This window comes from Colossoma macropomum, unplaced genomic scaffold (genome assembly GCF_904425465.1).
Source record: "Colossoma macropomum unplaced genomic scaffold, Colossoma_macropomum, whole genome shotgun sequence".
NCBI lineage: Eukaryota > Metazoa > Chordata > Actinopteri > Characiformes > Serrasalmidae > Colossoma > Colossoma macropomum.
The window spans coordinates 8,819,348-8,840,282 of record NW_023494793.1 but is presented as its reverse complement, the minus strand read 5'-3'; the positions used below and the strand labels follow the sequence as shown (position 1 = coordinate 8,840,282).

At 38.4% G+C, this 20,935-nt stretch overlaps 1 protein-coding gene across 3 annotated transcripts in view; it reads left to right on the top strand.

Moving 5' to 3' along the window:
* cpne5a (copine Va) overlaps nt 1-20,935 on the top strand; it is a 137,231-nt gene that overhangs the window by 55,486 nt on the left and 60,810 nt on the right. For all 3 annotated transcript variants that reach the window (XM_036577976.1, XM_036577975.1, XM_036577977.1), the window contains one exon: nt 19,182-19,245. In XM_036577976.1, coding sequence (XP_036433869.1) covers nt 19,182-19,245 — 64 coding nt within the window. The remainder of the gene's footprint in view (nt 1-19,181; nt 19,246-20,935) is intronic.

Here is a 20,935-nt window from a genome sequence, read left to right as displayed (position 1 = left end):
TCCGGCCCGCCCTCGTTGCTGTGGATTTTTACTCAGTGTCTGATCATGTTTATGTCTGTTTTCAGGGAATTACGAATCACAGGCTAGAGTTTTGGCCCTTGTTTCCACACATGACTGCAAGCGTTCAACGATAAAAAGGGTGCTTGACAACTACACTATTGTCTGATTTGCCTCAGGAATAATAGAGGCAGATCAGAAATAGACTTCTTGTTGTTGTTGTGGTTCTTGTTGCTGTCTTCTCAAGGCTAAATTATCCCAATTTACATTTTCATCTAACTATAGTTTGAGCCACTCGTTCTTCTCGTATTCGGGTAAACAAACTCACACTGGGCTCAGTAGGAGTCAGAGTTCTAGATGTTTCCCTCAAGTAGAGGATATTGGAGCGGTGGTAACCTTAACGCTAATTTGCAGCTTTGGTGCAGTTCTACCTGCTCTGCCTCATGTATCTTGCCTCCCAGTGGTATTGATTTAGTTCTGACCGCGTTTCTATCTAAGAGCTAAGCTTTGAACAAGAGGGAGCGGAATACAGCCCCTAGACCTGGACGTGTCTCACTGCATATTTAAACAGTACAACATGTTATAGTTCAAATCTACATACTAAATTTACTGTAGATTGAACCCTATGGTGACGTCATTAATAAAGGTTTAATGCAAGTCTCTTAAAGCATCCAGGCCTTACTGTTTTGGCACACTGTCATGTCAAAGTTAAATAGGACAGGTATTCTTTCGCTCCGGGCAGCCATTATGTTGGATAGCAATGAGAGAAGTGGGCGAGCGAAAGGCATTTTGTCTTATCTGAACTTCAGACGCTGCACATTTTCCCATAGTAGACTGAAATCACAGAAGTTTGTTTTTGACTTGGGGCTATTTGAATTCTTTATAGAAGAAAGGTTTTTTTTCCACATTTAAATGATGTCCAAAAAGAGAGTTGAAGCTTTTAAATGCAACAGCTATAGATGGACACGGGTTTATTCTAGCAGTGCAGCCACACAAAAATACAGTGATGTGTTGAATGCACACTGAATGGCCGAAAGTATGTGAACACCCATCCTAATTATAGAGTTCAGGTGTTTCAGACACACCTATTGCTAACAGGTTTATAAAATACGGCACGAGACCATGCAATCTCATTAGACAAACACTGACAGTAGAATGGGTCATACTGTGGAGCTCAGTATTTAAATGTGTCACTGTCTTAGGATGCCACCTTTGCTATAAGACAGTTTATGAAATTTCTACCCTGCCAGATCTGCCCCAGTCAACTGTAAGTTCAATTATTGTGATGGCCTATTTTCTGTTGCATCCCTCGCTACAGAGTTCCAAAGTGCATCTGGAAGCAACTTCACCACAAGAATTGTATGCTGGGAGCTTCATAAAATGGAGGGAAAATGGTCTGGGGCTGTTTCAGTGTTTGTGCTCGACCCTTAATTCTAATAAAATGTAGTGTTAATGCTACAGAATACAAAGACGTTTTAAACAATTATACTTTTCCAACTTTGTGGCAACAGTTTAAAGGTCTTTCCTGTTCCAACATTAGTGTCTCACTTCACAAATGTTTTTAACTGAATGGACAATTCCTGCATACAAAGACTTCTCAGAAGAATCAAGGCTGTTATAGCAGTAAAGAATGGGGTCAACTCCTTGCTAATGTCTATGGTTTTGGGAAGAGATGTCCAGAAAGTTCATATAGTTGTGATCGTCAGGTGTCCACATATTTGTCCACATATAGTGTACTTGACTTAAATGTGTACATCATTTCTATATGAATAAGATGCACTGTCTCAACACAGCTTTGTCTTTTACCTTATTTACGTTTAGCAACAATTGATGTGGAAATGTAGTACATGTTTGAATCAAGTAAATTCAATAGTTTTTCAGTTTCAGAGCTAATTTTATAGATGGTATGTGGTGATGTATGGAAAGTCTAGGGAGGACACTCTCTCCTGACACACTTTACCTTCTTACATATTAATGCTGCTACATCTGTACCATCTTGGCACTATTAAAAATTAAAAGCACTTACAGTACAAAGTAAGTATGTCAGAAGTATGTCAACACGCTAACCTATGAGACCTGAAAGAATCTGCACATAAAAGACCGAATGGGTTATCTGGAGAGGCGAAAATCCACAAATATAAGCCTCATGCAATTTAAATGCACTGCGCACAGGCTACTGCTTATTTTCCCATCCTGGTTCCATATTATGCAGATGGCATAAACAATTGATTCTGCTCTTTGGAGTTTTTAGAGATGCCCTTCAGAAGCTGACATTTTAACTGGATCTGTCATATTCAGGGAGCGCACAGAGGAAATGCATTTTCTTTCAATCTGCCAATGTCTAATGTCTCCAAAGAGAAGTCTTCTCTTAATGTACACAATGATTGATGCAGGCCAAGGTTTAAATTGCAACCAATCAAATAAAAAAAAAAATCCATTTATTGAGTGCACAGGGGTGAGTGTGGGAAGTGCCACAGTCTCCTTACCTTGAATTAATACAGTTGTACGCAGAGGTTTGAACGCCCCTGGTCAAATGACATGTTTTGTTGATTTTCTAAATGAAAATAAATTGACACATCATCTACAGGGGAGTAATCTTAAGTTATAAGGTATTAGAGGCCAATATGTTACATTCAGCAATATTATCTTTATAATTATATTACGCAATGTGTTACATTCAGCAAATAAACAGTAATTGTGCATTAAAATGTGTAGAAGTGTGATCACTGTAGAGGACGTGTTAAGTTATTTCACTTAGAAAATTAATCAATTAATTTGACCAGGGGTGCCCACACTTTTGCCTACGAGTGTATGTCACTGTAGTCTAAAGGTCCTTATGTCAATACAAAGGCATTTACTTCATGTTGTGATTACGGATGTAAGCTCATATGTAATCAAGTATTGCATTATAACTATATTGTCAATGTTCATGCATGTGTTACAGTTCTTATATAGGTAGACTGATGAAGTGTTACCATATTTATCAAACCTATCAGAGTAAAAATGCTGATGGTCTCTGTTTATGCCTTTTACATAGCAGTGAATAGAACCAGATGGACTGATAGAATGCAATATTAGATCAGTGAGTGTTTAATCTCTGACATAATAAATATGGAAACTTTATCAAGGTTATGTAACATCCTTAGAGGTTTCCATTAATATTATTTTAAGAACGTTTGCTCCTAACATTAAGAGAATGTGATAGTTGTATGAATGCTCTCTGTTAGCTAGGTTCCTCCTATTTATTGCCTGCTCAGCATTAGCTGATCTGTTCACCTTGCAGTATGGGTGGGCTGGTGAAAGGGGCAAAAGTGCAACGAGCCATAACATTAGCTCCATCTTGGCTCTGGTCCCATTGTGGCAAAAATGGAATCTCCATTTTCCTTTGTGGCTTTTGTGGTGTGTATCCCTCGACTAATAAATCTTTGACATGGTGGTGCTGTTGGTTTTAACCAGTGCTCTTTTAACCCTCCTGAGCTTCAGACCCACACTCTCGAGTAGCTCACAGGCAAGTGGAGAGTAAGTAACAGAATTATAGATATGAATGCTATCACTCACTGCACACGGCTAGGGCCATTACACCCAGGCAGCGGCGGCAGAGGGGACAGATAAAGTGCTTTAGCTATCATGCAGGGCTTTGCAGTTAAAGCAATAGTTGCTGAAAAGTAGCCCTTGCCGCCGAGCAGTTTTACCACAGCTGCATCCTACTTAGCTCACCTCTGCTGGAGTGGGTTTGTCATTTACTGATTTCAGGCTAGTAATTTTGCTCCTACCTTGCTTAAACCTGAATGATTGCTTCCTTTCCTTGTATTGGTGCATTTGTTGAGATCTGGAGACACAACTAAAATTTACATACGGACATCTTAAGTGCATCTTTCCACTATGAAAAATGATAGTACATTTGTAGCAGCCTTAAGGTTCATTTAACAGCAAAGTGTTCCAAGATGAGGAAAATGAGAGCTCATTAAGATCATGGGGTTGATGACTCAGTGGCTCAGTGGCTTCTATGCTTTTTTGTGCACACATTATGCAAGGAGCTGTAGCATATGCATGAAATATTTAAGGATGGCTTTTTCTTTTAAATATCTTCTCAGCTTTAGATCCCTCCATAAGCTCCAGTTTGTCCAGATATTGACTTCTTACTAATGCTCAGTCCAGGCACCACATCAAACCTGTACTTCAAAATCTTCACTGACTTACCCATTCAATTAATCTTTCTTCTTCTTACATACACTATATGGACATAAGTATTGGGACACACCTCTTAATCATTGAATTCAGGTGTTTGATTCAGTCACATTGGTACAGGTGTAAAAAGCACCTAGCCATGCAGTCTGCCTTTACAAATATTTGTGAAAGAATGGGTTGTTCTGAAGAGCTCACCGAATTCGAGTGTAGTACTGTAATAGGATGCCACCGTTGCAACAATTCAGTTCGCAAAATTTCTTCTCTTCTAGATATTCCACGATCAACTGTGAGTGGTATTATTGAAAAGTGGAAGCATTTAGGAACCACAGCAACTCACGAAGTGTAAAGTTTGGTGGAGAGATAATGCTATGGGGTTGTTTATCAGGGGTTGCCCTAGGCCTCTTAGTTCTAGTGAAGGGAAATCTTAATGCTTCAGCATAGCAAGACATTTTGGACAATTGTATGCTTCCAACTTTGTGGGGAGAGTTTGGGGAAGGCCCTTTTGTGTTCCAGCATGACTGAGCCTCAGTGCACAAAGCAAGGTCCATAAAGGCATGGTTGGGTGAATTTGGTGTGGAAGAGCCCTGACCTCAACCCTGTTCAAACCTTTGGGTTGAACTCCTCTGTTTTTGGTAACACTTGCAGCTTAGGCCAATGTCAATTTAGTGAATTTTTTACTCTTCCAGTTGAGGATAAAGTCACAAAGCATTGTTACTTGTTAGATAAATGCACTAGAAATTAAACTAGAATGATGTGTTGATGTGTTGATCGCTATTTTTAGAATTATTACTTTGCATAATTTCCTAAGGTGACATAAGTTAGTTATTGTTAGCATTTATGCTAGTGGCTTTGCTCATATTTTCGCCTTTGTAGAGAAAACTGTAAGCTTTGTTTTGATTCTACGTATGATTCTGTGTAATTGTAGATATTTGTGAATGTGTGAGTGCAGAAAAGCTTGCTATATTATTTAATGTCAGCATAACAAGTAATATGTGCTAAGCTAACTTGTAAGCATCAGTGGTTATTATGATTTTTCCAACTCTCAAGCAGGTAAAAAATGAACTAGAACTAGAATCTTAAGTTACATAAGTTCCTGCTTGGGTCAGTTCATGTTTTTCACTGCGCAGTGGAAAAAAACACTTAGATCTTCTACTGGTCTACTAACCTTACATTGTAATTCTGTAGAAACCTATAATTGTATAGAACCTTTACATTATGTTGAAATATTTTTGAGAACCATCAACTGAAAAGTTCTCAAGAAGCAAAAGTGATTCCTCTACAGCAGGGGTGCCCATACTTTTGTAACTTGAGATCTACTTTTTTCCAGTGGACAGGTCATCGTGATCTACTTTAATAAAAGGCCTCATCCTTTTTTAAAAGTTTTGAAGCTTTTCTATACTGATATTCAGCATTACAGGGCAAACAGCTGACAAATCCCACTTACTTAATTCTGATGATTTGCACTGAATGGTGTCAGCTGTTTTGTGTAGTCTGGACCACTTTTGTTCACTTTTGTCTGGGAATTTGTCGTATTCTGTGCATAGTTTGAAAACGCTTCTCGACATTCCCCTTCTTTGGAAGTGTGATGGCTACTTGGCAAATCAAGCAGATGGATTTTAAGTTTGACATTGTAAAAAAAGAAGTCCTCCTCTCGCTCTGCATGGAAGTGATGAGTTTTCGTTTTTTCGTGCTACGTCTCGTACGCGCACTTTTCTAAAAGAGTCAGTGTAAGTTACAAAAGGAAAACCGCAAAAATGATGCTACACAAACTGTCTACCGATAAATGAAAACTTTCTAGATTGCTAGAGTGGCAAACTCACCGCAGTGCTTCAGGCAGGCTGTGGCGTAGTTATGGTAACAATCAGTAGTTGTCACGTTTAACGTCAGTCAATCGTGTTGACCTGCCCACCGTCAGAAGCAGTAAGAAGGTTTTGAAATTTGATAGCCTGTTTGAACGATGCACGATCTACCAATGTGCACTGTACGATCGACTGGTCGATCACGATCAATGTATTGGGCACCCCTGTGCTACAGCATAGTTCTAAAGAACCATTTTTAGCACCTTATTTCTAAGAGTTCCTTTTCACCTAAACTATCCATAATATGTTTCTTGCTCATGACTACACCATTTATTGTCCCTTTTTTAAATAAATGTCCTTTCTTGATTGATGTTTTTCTATTTTTTTCATTGTCTTTGTTTAACATTAATGTTGTATTGTATTTAAATTCTGAGAACAGTGAAATCACCTCATTTGAAAGCACGGGCCGAGCCACAATTTATCTTAATTCAAATCCTAGTGTATCTAGGGATTATGGATGTCTATCCAAGTGTGAAAATCAGCAGGATTAGGGTTCTAATCCTATTCAAAGTCCCCTACCGAGCCCCGAGCCCTTCTTTAATGCAGTTTTGCTCTGATCAGCCTCGTGTTGTGTTTATGATGGCCATGATCCAGCAAATTTCTGCCTAACCTTTATCTGCCTGCGTTTCACATGATGAGTCAGGTGTTTTCTTTCATTTAATCCTTTTCTAGGTGAAGTTGGTCGGTAATGTTTCTGATGGTCCAGTGGCCTGTTTGCATAGCTTATCTCACTGAAACAAGGATGTTTGTTCAGATCAGGCAGGGAGACCCATAACTTGGCACTACATACTGAAATCACACGAGGTTCCATTTTCTGCTATTCCGTTCAGTCACTACTGCTATTCAGACTGTACTTCTGAACATACTGAGGGGTCCCTCTTTCTCTTTCTCTTTCTGATTCTCATCTTTCACTCGCTGTCTTGTATTTATTTTATTAGCTGTCAGAATCCTTATTTTGATTCTCTACATGTGTTTGCTATAAAATTAGTTTTTTTATTCTAGATCACTGTACCACACACTTCTGTCAAAGTGTTCACTTCCGTTTTTTATTCATGAATTTTATGCATCAAATCCAGATGTCCAGCAATACAGTGATTCAGTATACTATTAGAAAACTTGAAATCTCAGAATTTGATTCCCATTTTATGATCAATTATTTACAGCTGTAATGATCATCTTATTTGTGACATTGGCACCAAATGAGCAAATGCTAGCAAATCTGTGGTTTCTTACATCAAAGCCTTGCCACTATCCACAGAGGAGAAATAAACTTCTCCTTTCTAGCCTCTGTTACTCTGTGCCAGTAATTCATACGGTAGTTATGATGGTTGGGACAAAACCTGAGAGTGCTACCTTTCAAAAGAGATGAAGTCCATGACTGTAGCCCAGAGTATATGGGAACAGTGCTCCTTTGACTTTGGGTATGATGTTTCAGGCAAAAACGAGGCGACAGTTAAAAGGTTATTATATGAGATCCAAACTTTGATGTAAATATAAGGATGTACGCTAGCTATCAAGGTGTAGTAAGGTTGAACCATGTTCAATAAAGCATTTAGTATCAAGTTGTATGCTTACAGTTGCGTTTGATAAGATTGTAGCTGGCAAGCTTGCTAACATTTTTCAGCAACTTCTTTAAAGCTGGAAAAACCTCCATGATGACAGTGACAGCACATAATTGGAGTATTCAGACTGCTGCTGTAAGCATTAAAGAAAAAGACAGCAGCAGTGCTGAATCTGCAGGCAGGTCAGTGTTAATGTCAAGTTCAGTAAAACTGTGATTGAGCTATGATGAAATAGCATGTTTGTTTGTTTTTTTAGACTAGTTAGATTGCAACCAGACAAACATAGCCTCATGATTTAGCTAGCTAACTTAATTTTATGGTTTACCTAAATAAATATGATATTGTAACTATATTAGTAAGTATCTAACATATAGTTTGTGGACAAAAGTATTAAGACACCTGCACATTAGACCTACAGGAGCTTTAATGACATCCCATTCTAAATCCATAGGCATTAATATATAGTGGGTCCCCCCTTTGCAGTTACAACAGCTTCCACTCCTCTGGGATGCTTTCTACAGGAATTTGGAGTGTCTCTATGGAAATTTTTGCCCATTCATCCAGACGAGTATTTGTGAGGTCAGAGACTGATGTTGGACGAGAGGCCTGGCTCTCAATTTTCGTTCTAATTCATCCCAAAGGTGTTCAGTGGGGTTGAGGTCAGGGCTCTGTGTGGGCCAGTGGAGTTCTTCCACACCAAACTCACCAATCATGCCTTTATGGACCTTGCTTTGTGCACTGGGTTACAGTCATGCTGGATAAAAAAGGTTCTTCCCCAAACTGTTCCCACAAACTTGGAAGCATACAATTGTCCAAAATGTCTTAGTACACTGAAGCATTAAGATTTCCCTTTACTGGAACTAAGGGGTCTGTTCCAACCCCTGATAAACAACCCCATAGCATTATCCCTCCTCCACCAAACTTTACACTTAGCACAATGCAGTCAAGCAGTTAATGTTCTCCTGGCATTCGCCAAACCCAGACTTGTCCATCAGACTGTCAGATAGAGAAGCGTGATTCATCACTGCACAGAATACGTTTCCACTACTCCAGAGTCCAGTAGCTGAGTTACTGTGGTTCCTAAACGCTTCCACTTTTTAAAAATACCACTCACAGTTGATCATGGAATATTGTAGCATCCTATTACAGTGCCATGCTCAAATTCAGTGAGCTATTTAGAATGACTCATTCCTTCAAAAATGTTTGTAAAAGCAGACTGCATGGCTAGATGCTTGATTTTATGCACATGTGGCAATGGGACTGAATGGAACACCTGTATTCAGTAATTAAGAGGTGTGTCCCAAAACATTTGTCCATATAGTGTAGTTTTCCCACTGAATAAAAAGATATTTTGGCAAATAAAATCATTTTAAGGCAAGGCAGTACAGGCAGAAATGACACTTTTGGTGTCATCAGTCATTTCTGAGGTTTTTAGATAACTTGCGACTGTAACGTGTCTTAAACTGTAAGCATAAAAATGTCAAAACAGAAATATGTTTATTTCAGCATGTTTAATCAGTTCATGTCTACTCTCGACTTACTGTATTTTCCAAAATTTAGCAACTTTAATGAAGGGTTAGCTCCGACACACTCCGGCACATTCACATCATGGCATATCACTGACAAACCTTGTTTTCTGTAGAATCTACAGACAAGCATTCAACACGTCTACATTTTTTTATTAAACATTTTTCCAGTGCAACTATTCACATGCCATTTAGACCTGACACTGGTATTAATTCAGTAAAACTACACAGCAAGAGAAATTGTAACATTCCAATCTATACAACAGTTATGTGCAATAAAGTAACTGACACAGGAAACAATATTGACCATGCTACCTGAAATTTAATACTTGGTGGAGAAGCCTTTGTTTGCAATGACAGCTTCAGGACGCTTCTATGTGTCTTATTTCCTTTATTTCCTTTGTACTAACAACAACATTCCCACAAGTGACACATGTTTTCTGAGACCTCACAGAGTAACACAGTTCTGATACCCATTTTTTATAACATTTTTCTTTTAAAATCAGCATTTCTTTACTTTCAGAACCAAAATTCTAGAAGACCTGCACTCATCAAATTTTGCATGTCTATTCCTAGTCATATTATGAAGGATATCACAAAAGGATTTCTTCATATATTGCTCATAGCTGGATTTACGGTACAGAACGACCTGAAAACAGTTTACAATAGCAGTGCGTAGTGTTTTCTCAATTAAACAATAAAACAGTGAGATTTCAGTAATGTGTTTTGTAAAATTCTTTCTCTGCAGTGTGAAACATTTTAATTGTAACCTCATCCAAAGGCTAAATACATGCATATTTGATTAGATAATATCACATTTGCATATCTAAGTGAGGGAAGAAAATTTCAAATAATATATAAAATAAAGAAACTAAAAATAAAAAAAAATACTTGTAAGAATGAGTATAAGAATAATCAGTAGGGCAAAGATTCACTGTGATATCTATTGTTTTGGAAAATTGCCCTATTCACCTGTGGTGTATCACTTTAAGTCTAGTTAGTATGTCTAATATTTCTTATTATAAGACTGTTGTAACAATATAACATTCAACCTATTTCTAGACATTTCTGAACATATTTTATTTTCTTTATTTACTTCATTTTTCATTTTCTAGAGAAATGGCCTTCTCCCAGCAGATCATTTTGCTTGTTTTAAGAAATAATCCTTGAAACAAGAAAAATGAGTTGCCTATTGAATACAAATGTCTACAGACAAGTTGAATAATACAATATTCTTACATCATCATTTCATCTAATAATGAGAAATATTAGACATAGTGACTAAGAGTGAGTTTGATTTCAGAAGAGTGAAATTGAAGAGTGAGAATGATTTCACTTGCCAAGACATCATTGTGATGGCTCTTTTAGTCGCTCTATATTAGAGTACACATAATTTATTTATTAATTCATTAATTTTGACCCTGCTAAACTCTCAGTTTTGGAGTTAGAACCGCTTTAAAGGAACAGTTAGTGGTATCAGAATCTGAAAATTTCTAATAATACCCAACCCTAGTGACAAAGTCTGGTGTTCATAGTAACTGGCATATTGAATAATGCAGTTTGTTTTGGAGCTGCCTGTATCGTATCCTCAGCTACCTGTCCAAACACCAGCCTTCTTCCAGCTGCCACCTGCCTGCTTGGCTGTTTAAATACCAGCGTCATTTTTCATCCTAATGAGAGAATGTGCACGCCTCCCCAGATGCCATGCTTCCTGCAGCTTCATATGACAACGCTGCTTACAATTAAATTACATTAAGGTTTTTTTTTCCCCTCAGTCACAGAAGAGGACATTATCCACTTGTTTTTGGATAGCTCAATAACCAGAAGGAGCCAGGAAAGTGTCGGATAACCCGGCGTTTAATTGGAATGTAGTTTCATTGGCTTGGGAGTTAACATTTTGCATCCTATTGCGGGACAAGCCTGAGCAGAAATCAAATTGCAATCGCGGGCCCTGGCCAGAGCTCTGCCACACTCTGATGAATGGCTCCTGATGTAGCATGTAGAATTTGCCTCACAAACAGCGCGCAACTTATTAGGCTCAGAAGTGCCTTCATAAATCACATCCTCATCTCAAATCAGGCCTGCCCGTGCGAAATTAGATGCTAAAGCGCGACTGGCGCAAAAGGAAGAAAGGGGCTCTGTAAATAGCGCCAGTGAATAACAGGCATAATACTGAATCACGCCCCTAGCCTGGCTCTCAGACCTTTCATGTGTGATCAGTATGGAAAAATATTCTCCCCAGTCCATTACGACTCTGGCTTCGTTAGTGCGCTTTGTTAAAACCTTGTTTGATCAGGGCTGCTTTTGTGCAGCCGAACAGGGAATGGTGTGTGTAGTATTGACTTAAAGGTAATCTGGCTTTAGAAGCAAAGCAGCGCAGGCTCGGGATAAAAACAGCGCACTTTATAGTCTCAGCTCGCTTCACTGTAATTTATATGTTGTGCTTGGCGCTGTCTCACCTACACTGACATTCATTCTGAATCAATATCACTGTTTATCATGACGTTGTATGGAATGCTTCCCTGACACCAACCTTGTAGCTACATGTATGCCATTCTAATGTGCAATGCTGTACTATTTGTGCTCTCACAGCAGGGTTTAGAGGACACAGGATGTTCGGGTTATGGGTACATATCTGAATCATCAATTAAAACACTACTTCATGTATTGTGAATGCTTCATTGCTGCATAGCTGCTGTTTTATCCTAATGCTGTTGCACTGGCAAGGCATGTGAGTCACTGCTATTGAGTTTACTCACTTGAAGGCCATTTCACTGAGCTTAATTGACCCATGCCTGTCTGCTTAGTCTGTACACTTCCTCTCTGGCAAACAGAAAGCTCTGGACCTCTGTTTGGGACCTGTGTGAACTAGCTAGTTCAATTCACCTATGTGCTACACTCTTAAAACGTTGGTTCTTCAAGCATTCTTCGGTAAAGGGAATGGTTTCATTTAGAACCATTTCATGCTTAAATGGTCCTTTGCATGGTGAAATTGTTCTTTAGTTTGATGATGGTTCTTCAAGGGTTCTATAGTAAAGAAAATGGTTCTTTGTAGAACCATGAACACTCAAAGAACCCTTTGCATGATTAAGGGTTCTTTGCATCATGACAGCGGTCTTCAGATTGTTGGAGAATGTGCTATAGATGGTTCTATATAGAAACTTTTTGAAAAAGGATCTGTATAGCACCAAAAAGGGTTCTTCTATTGTAACAAGCCTGACATCATAACAATTGAAGAACATTTTTGGGCGCTATGTAGAACCCTTTTCAAAAACAGCACATTCTCCATTCATTTGAAGAACGCTTCCATAATGCAAAGAACAATTTAATCTTGCAAAAAGTTTTTTGAGTGTTCATGGTTCTGAATAGAACCATATTCTTTACTAAAGAACCCTTGAAGAACTATTTTATTGAGTGTGTAGCTCTTTATTGAACCTTCTTCTATTGTTACAATGCTAAGCTTTTCAAAAAGGTTCTATATAGAACCATGTACAACACATTCTCTATCAATCTAAACAATTTCACCATGAAATGGTTCTATATAGAACTCATGGTTCTTAATAGATCCATTCCCTTTACTAAGGACCCCTTGCAGAACAATCTACAATATATAAACATCATAAATGGTAACATACTGCAGTGTGTACTGGGTTTAGAAGGTACAACATCTAGACGTTTTAGAGGTTTGTTTTTCATTTTAAAGAGTCAATATCTTAAATTGTCTTGTGCTTTATTTACCCATGAGGTCCATTTATGGTATTTGTGTGAGTTTATGTTAATTATCAGGCATAATTCATTTTTACATGACCATTTTCCAACCTCTGTTTATCCTTTGAATTGAACAGATTGCTTTTGTTAGTGTGCCTTTAGGCTAATATACAGTGCCCTCCACAAATATGGGTACGCCTGGTAAACATGAGCAAAATGGGCTGTAAAAAACATTCTTTATTGCTTATAGCTTTGCTCTTTCATTCAAAATATTAACAAAAAACTAACCTTTTTTGAAGTACAATAATTGAAATAAAAATTCATACTTGGTCCAGCCTCCTTTTTCAATAATAACAGCTTTGGCTCTTCTCCTAAAATGCTTATTGAGACTGGAGAACATGTGACAAGTGATCTGAGACCATTTCTCCACACAGAACCTCTCCCGATCCTTCAGATTCCAAGGTTCACATTGTAGACTCTCGTCTTCAGCTCATTCCACAGACTTTCTATGGGTTCTGGATCAGGGGACTGGGATGTCCATAGCAAAACCTTGATTCTGTGGTCAGTGAGCCATTTTTGTGTTGATTTTGAGATGTGTTTTGGATCATTGTCCTGCTGGAAGAGGACCACGTCCCAGTTTGAGCTTCCTGGCTGAGGCAGCCAGGTTTTGATTTGATTTCTGCTGGTATTTAAGAGTCTGTGATACCATGTATCCAAATAAATTGTCCAGGACCTTTGATATTAAAACAGCCCCACAATACCACAGATCCACCACCATATTTCACAATGGGGATGAGGTACTTTTCTGTATGGCTATTTTTGTGTCCACCTTTGGTGTTGCCAAAAAGCTTTATTTTGGTCTCATCTGACCATTTAGACCATGGTCCAACTGAAAGTTTCAGAAGCATCTGGCAAACTATAGGTGCTTGAGTTTGTCGGTTCTTGACCACAGAGACTTTCTTCTGGTAACCCTCCCAAACAACTTGTGATCATGTGGGTGGCAGCTTATTGTTGTCTGGGAGATGTTCTGACCCCAAGATCTAACTAATGTCTGCAAGTCCCCAGCTGTGATCCTTGGAGATTCTTTGTCCACTTGAGCCATCCTCCTTACTGTGCGTGGCAGATTCTTAACAGCTCCAGTTGTTTTTTATTGCCCTGATAGTGGAAATGGGCATTTTCAACTGTTTAGCTATTTTCTTGTAGCCATTTGCTGATTTGTGCAGCTCAACAACCTTTTGTGGCACATCATTGCTGTTTTCTGTGGTCTTTCTCATAAAGATGGATTACTGAGGGAATTTGGCCTGTTTGTCACCTCATATTTATACCCCAGTGAATCAGGAAGGCTGACTATTTAGGTGTGCCTAATCCCTCAGGTTAAAACATAAAATATGAATGGGAAAATACTTCAGTTAGATTTCACTCATAAGAATTTCTAGGGGTGCCAACAATTGTGGCACACATAGTTTTAAGAAAAATATTGATTTCCTGATGAGATTTAGGCTTTCTTTTAAATAAAGGTTAGATTTTCATTCATATGTTTGAGGAAAGATCAAAAGGATAAGCAATAAAATGTTTTTTAAAGTCTGTTTTGCTCTCGATTTACAGGGGTGCCAGTATTTGTGGAGGACACTGTATGTAAATGAGCTTTGTTCTGAATGGCTAACCTGTATTGTGCATCATTCAAAAACCAGTCTGTATAACTTCATTGTGAATGGGCAGTGCTAAACTGCTGTAGGCTGAATAGATGCATGTTTGTAAACACACAGCATCACAAAAACAATGAATTTACAACAGGCTGTTAGCAAGTTATTTTCTATATAGGAACTGTATGGGCTGGGGAGTGAATGGAACAGATAGAATTCAATTGAAAGAGGAAAAATTGGGATTTGCATTATATGGACCCCTTATGGCCAAATGAGTTGCCAAAATTGGCCCATGCCACACCTGCAAACACATTTGTTCATTGCAGCTGCCTACTGAGAAATTGTAGCATGCAACTCAAAACAAGCATTCAGAGTTCATTATTAGTTTATAATAATATTCAGTCTGGAGGCATGTGATAGGTCACACTGTTGGGATAGATCAGATGCTAATGACATGCGAATGACAAAATTTTAGGATTCACTATGGAGCTAGCATTAGAATGGTTGCAAATTTGTCATTGTTGTTAGAAACGTTTCTAGTTTAATTAGCTACAACATGGTCCAGTATGGTATCATAGCTACATCTAAACTGGTCTTTCCTAAACTTTTATCAGGTTCGATAGGACGGCAGACTCTATTATCCAGAGCGGCTTACGATTTCATTATGTTACAGAGTTACAGCAGATTAGGAGTCTTGCCCAAGGACTTCTACCTTGTTGGTACAGCATGGTGTGCTTGCCTTTTAAAGGTATGAAGAACTTTCACATAATGTAAAGGTTCTTTACCGATTTAAGGGTCCTTCAAGACTTTACATCCTATGGAGGTTCTTTACAGGTTCTTTAGGTCCAGTGATTCTTAAACCAGTCCTCATTGCCCCTTAAACTGTCCACATTTTTGCTCAAAACTAACTCACAAGGAAAGAACAAAAATGTGGACAAATGTGTAGTTTGAGAACTACTGCTTTAGGGAACCAAAAATGGTTCTTCTGTGGCATCACGCAAAGAACCCTTTCTGGTACATTTATTTTAAAAAGTGTCCACCAGCCGCTTTACAGAATGCCTGCCAAAATTCTGAAAAGCTTGCAGTCGATAGTTGCTGTGAAAGAACTCATTTGTGGGTGGAGCATGGTCAATTGGTTGCTAGTGACCTAGCATAAATTAACGCTAAACATTACACAGCACTTCTAGTGCAAACTGAAGCCAGTAGGACATTCTGATGTTTGATCAGATGCTAATCTGTTGGGAGCAGAGCATGGAGAGGAATGAGTGTGATTGATTCTGCCCGGCTCTGCTGCAGAGCATTGGCAGCAGAGAGCAGTAAAAATCACATCCATAATAAACAACCTGCCGCACCGGTGGGGGTTGTAATAGGAAATTGGATGGTGCATTTCAAATGGTTTCATCATCTGAGACTTTGGTGTCCCATCGGAATGAATAAGTGCATTTAGGGCAGCCTGTGAATGAATGCAGTATCAAAGGAGCTTTTTTAACACTGAGACATGCATAGTGCCTCCTCCATCTCCAAGTGTTCTGTTCTAAAGCCCATGCTCCATGCTTAATTCCACAGAAGTCCAAGAATTTTCAGCCGATTGTGAATGATTTAGGCCTAATTCTGGAGCTCAGGTTGATTTTCTCCGCCTGGCTGACAAGTGCTGAGTTCAGGCAAATAGCTGGATCGGTTGGTTGGGCTTTATGTGCTTGTTGATCATTCAGAGCTTCATTAAATGTGAATGAAACTACATGCACTTACAGCAAGCAGGGGGTCCAGTGCTGCAGATAACCTTTGCTTTAACTCTCCTTTATGGCACATCATTTGAAGCTTATCTTAGAGAGCAATATTGTTTTAGGCCCTTCGGTTGGACCTTGAGAAAATGAGTTAACCTCTTCTCACGGTTGGCTATAACCTCTTTAACTTGTCTTTGGTTCATAATCCAACAAATTACATCAAGGATCCATTTGGTCTGGAGTCGAGCCATTGTGTTAATAATTCAAGGGCAATTAATTTTGGCTGAAATGCTACCCCAGAGACAATGGAGGGCTCAAAATGAAACGCCAATGTCATTTTAGAAAATAAGGCCATGTAATGACTGCTGCTATGTGAACTGCTTCGATCTCACAAGTCTTCACTGGTGCCTTAATGGAAAAAAAGACCATGAATGGTGGTAGCCTTTCTGGAGTGCTAGACGGCAAGATAGAGAGAATTAAAGATAACTCGGGTCACCCTGGAGACTGAGGGAGGTTCATAGAGAAACGGGTGTGAATTCCATTGTGTTCTTGAATTATTTACCATATATAATTAACTTATGCTATTGGATCTCCTAAAGGACAAGAGTGAACCGCCTCTCTCGGGTCTCAAGGCTGTATTTAAGTGCTTCCCTTTAGTATCACCGGCTAATGCTATTTTTGCTTAGGTCAAGAGTTTATAGTCATTTTAAACTGCGTACATACACCTAATTAACTCGGCTAATTATCCTCCTCTTGCTGGCCAGAAACAGATGTCCAGTCGATAGAATGTATAAAATGTGTGGAGTCAGTTTTGCGCCTTCAGACTTACCGTTGCCGTCCCTGACCTGTGACAGTTTGAATAAAGTCTGAATAAAGCGTGGCACACTGCTAAGGGAAAAATCGCCCAGATCAGTTACTTTAATTATGCCCAGCAGGGATACGTTTTGTATAAAACTTGACCTTCTAATAATGTACCTCTAGCAGTGTTCAGCTAGGAGCAGATAATCAGATATTATCCTTGCTTTCCCCTTACTGACGATCTCCAGAGACAAAAAAAAACCCTTCTCATAATAATGTAACCCACATCCAGTTAGCTCAGAATAAAACTGAATCTAATTTACTGCAACTGTGTAGGTATAACCTTTTCTCAGTGTGAGTTAATTACGAATGATGATTTGAATATTTGCTGTGATCTCTTTTGTCAAACGGAATAAAAATGACATTGTTATGATAATGCGACTGTCGCTTGTTTATCCATAGTGACTGGAAGCCTGATGTCACAAGCAAATTGAAACAATAACGTCGTGTTTCATACCCAATCATGTTGAAATGCATATTAAAAACAACAGGATGAGAGTTAACAATCACAGTTAAATTTCCCTCAAATGCATTATATCGGCATTTTGGGTTAGATTATCCCATTGTAACCACCACTAGGCTAGTCTTCACTGAGCTAGTTAACCTACAGATGAAATAGTCCATTTGTACACCTGAATGTCAAGGAAAATGGTTGTGAAATGATTATTATTATCATTAAATGCCGTCAAGTCTGTTCTGACTCTTGGCCACCATTTCGATAGTGTTTTTCCAGAATATTCTGTCTTCTGTTTGGGTCTGATTGTATCCGTCCATCTGGTCAACGGGTGGCCGTCTTCTTCTTTACCTTCAAATGTGTCAAGCATAATCGTCTTTCAATTTTCAAAAGAAGGTACTCTCAAAAGTTCTCACCAACGTCAAAGGTCGAAGGCATCAATACTTCTGCTCTCCTGCTTTTTTATTGTCCAGCTTCCACATCTGTAAGGAACCATAGGCTGGACAGTTATGATTTTGACAAGTGATCATACAGTCATATGCAAAAGTTTTAATACCCCTAGTCAAGTGACATAAACGATTGCATACAGAGAACACACTTAAATCTGTCATGTTTCTTCAAAATTTATTGCAGTTTCTACTTGTTTGCTGGAGTTGAACATATTCACTGCAAAAAATGGTATCTTGTCAAGTAAAAGTATCTTAAATATAGTCATTCTAATATTCCTGTTGAGATTGTTGTAAGTTTCATTTAAGATTATTTAACCCATTTCTAGACATTTTTTACTTATTTTAAGTAATTTTATCAAGTAAAATTATCTTACTATGTCGGTAGATAATTTTGCTTGTTTCAAGAAATGTACTTGAAACCAACAAAATTATCTGCCAGTGTAGTGAGATCATTTTACTTAATATAATGACCTAAAACAAGTAAAACTGGAAATAAGCTAGATAATCTTATAATAAGTGCACAACCATCTCAAAATGGGAAGGTTTAGATATATCGACCAGGTTTAAGATCATTTCACTTGACAAGATACCATAATGAACAGTACATTTTAAAGTGTTCAGAAGTGTGCTCTCTGTAGAGGATGTGTTGACTTATTTTTACTTGACCAGGAGCGCCCAAACTGGCATATGACTGTATACAATGTTTTGCATTTCATAGGACATCTCTTTGATGCGATATCAGTATTGAGAATAGTCACTGTTATACTGTCATATCATCTTTGCAAGGGCCCGTATACTACACTGACAAATCCTACATAGTTTTATTTTTTCCCTGAAGTCCACTTTATATGTTTTTATGTACCAATAAAGGGCTCTTTAAGCTACAACACTCCTTATAACTTCAAAGTAAAGGGCTGTTTAGGCTAAAACACTCCGTATAACTTCTAAGTAAATGGGTACAGCCAAACTACTGAATATGCAGATATATGCAAATGAGCTGTTTTTCGTGACATCACAAAAACAGTGAATTCAAAACCAGGCTTTTTTTACAGCTTAACTTTCATAGACTGACCGTGTAGACTGGAGAGTGGGTCATACATTTAGAACTGTAAGTGTGTCAAGCTCTTCATTTCAAAGGGCAAGGAAAATTCAGTTATTCACAAGAAAAAACTGTTTTATGACCGATATTGCATTTCATTTGGCTTGCTTTCAGGGGCATCCCTGGGAAGAAATGTGGCACTATCATTTTAACAGCAGAGGAGCTGGGAAACTGCAGGGTAAGTAGCACTTCTTTTAACTTATGTATGTAATAGACCACAGCCATAATAGGAATAGTTTGTTTTGTGACGAGACACATTTGCTTGTGTTTTAAGATGAAATTCTCATTGATTCTGGTAAATAAGCAAGTAACAGCTTTGGAATCCAAGACACACTTAAACGCCTGGACACTCGCAGCTCTGACCAAAGCTAATCAGTTCTTTAAGTCCCTGTAGGGTTGCTGCTGATACATCAGCTTCCCTCTCTGGTCAGTGCAAGAGCAGCTGTTCCTCTGAAGTCAGTTTCAAAGGCCTGGATGCTCTAAGAATCCTGAGATGGCCTTGGAGACCCACAGAACTTTGTACAAATTTCCAAAGTGCATTTGGCTTTAAGCCTCACATTGATAGAAAGGGATAGGAAAAGCTAAGCAGTGTGCTGGAGAGGATACGTTCTTCAAGTGTAATGTATTTCAACTATGTGTAGATGCATCCTGTGTGATTGCTCTTTGATTTGAGAGTTGCTGTGAACAACGCTGGATAGAAGGATTTCTTATCAAAAGGCAGAAATTACTTGTAGTGAAAAGGTGTAATCAAAAAGCTAATTATGAGCATCTGAAGGAATCTGTGTTTTATGGAGGTGCATTTTAAATGACGGAGGGTTCAAGCAGGTTAAGGCTCATATGCATGTTTGGGAAGAAGCAGAAGATGCTTTGTATCTCAGGATATATACTGATGTATACATGATTTATACTCAAGCTAGTGTATTCAGTTGTAATTAGTGCTTAAAGTAACTAGATAGCTTACTTGCAAGGTCCGTTTTGCAGGTTGAGATTACTGAGGCCATTTTTTGAGCAGCTATAGAAGGTCTAATGAAAGCTGGCAATGTTCCTACATCCTGTCTCCAGTAGTTTAAGCAAGGACTAGGCTTAGTGGGTGTGAAGAACTTGTCCATAACTGTCCAGTGGATGACAAACGCTTTAAAATCGTCACATTCCAGGGTTTTCTCGACATGCAGTGCTAGTCTTTAAGACATATTGAGAGTATTGTCAGTGATATGGTAGCTTACAAAAATAGACCTCTCTGTCTGATGAGCTCAAACTGTCTGATATGGTGGAGCTAAAAAGATGAAGATACAGTACTTTGTTTTATTTCCAGTCAAAAAAGCCATTCAGTACATTATGTTTTTTCTAGGAGATTGAGTAAGTAAGAGGGAAGTCCATGGAAAATAAGAGTAAAAACAGGAATTTCCAAAACTGGAGTTATAAAAAATATTCTTGTATTATAAACAATGGGACTCATAACAACTGTGGAAGACTTTATAGACCACCAAAACTATGATCATTAGATAGGCAGTGCTTACAACTTTTATCTTTGAGAGATAAAGGAGAAAATTAAGCTCCACTCTTGATTCATGTGAAAAAATCTGCAGGTGTTTCTGTTACTGAGAAATAGAAACAGATTAAAAAAAAAATCTAACCAAGAAGCTGCTGGAGTTTTAGAACAATGGACAGTCCACCCCAGAGTCCAGACCTCAACATCTCTAAATTACTTAGATGTAAGAAGTAGAAAATGCAACCAACCTCTTAGACTGAACTTTGGAGATGTCAAAAAATATCCCTGCAGATTTAATTGAAAAACGGAAAGCAAGTCTGCCAAAATGAATTAATCTGTGAAGGCAAAGTGTGGATGCACCAAATACTGGAAAAGTCTA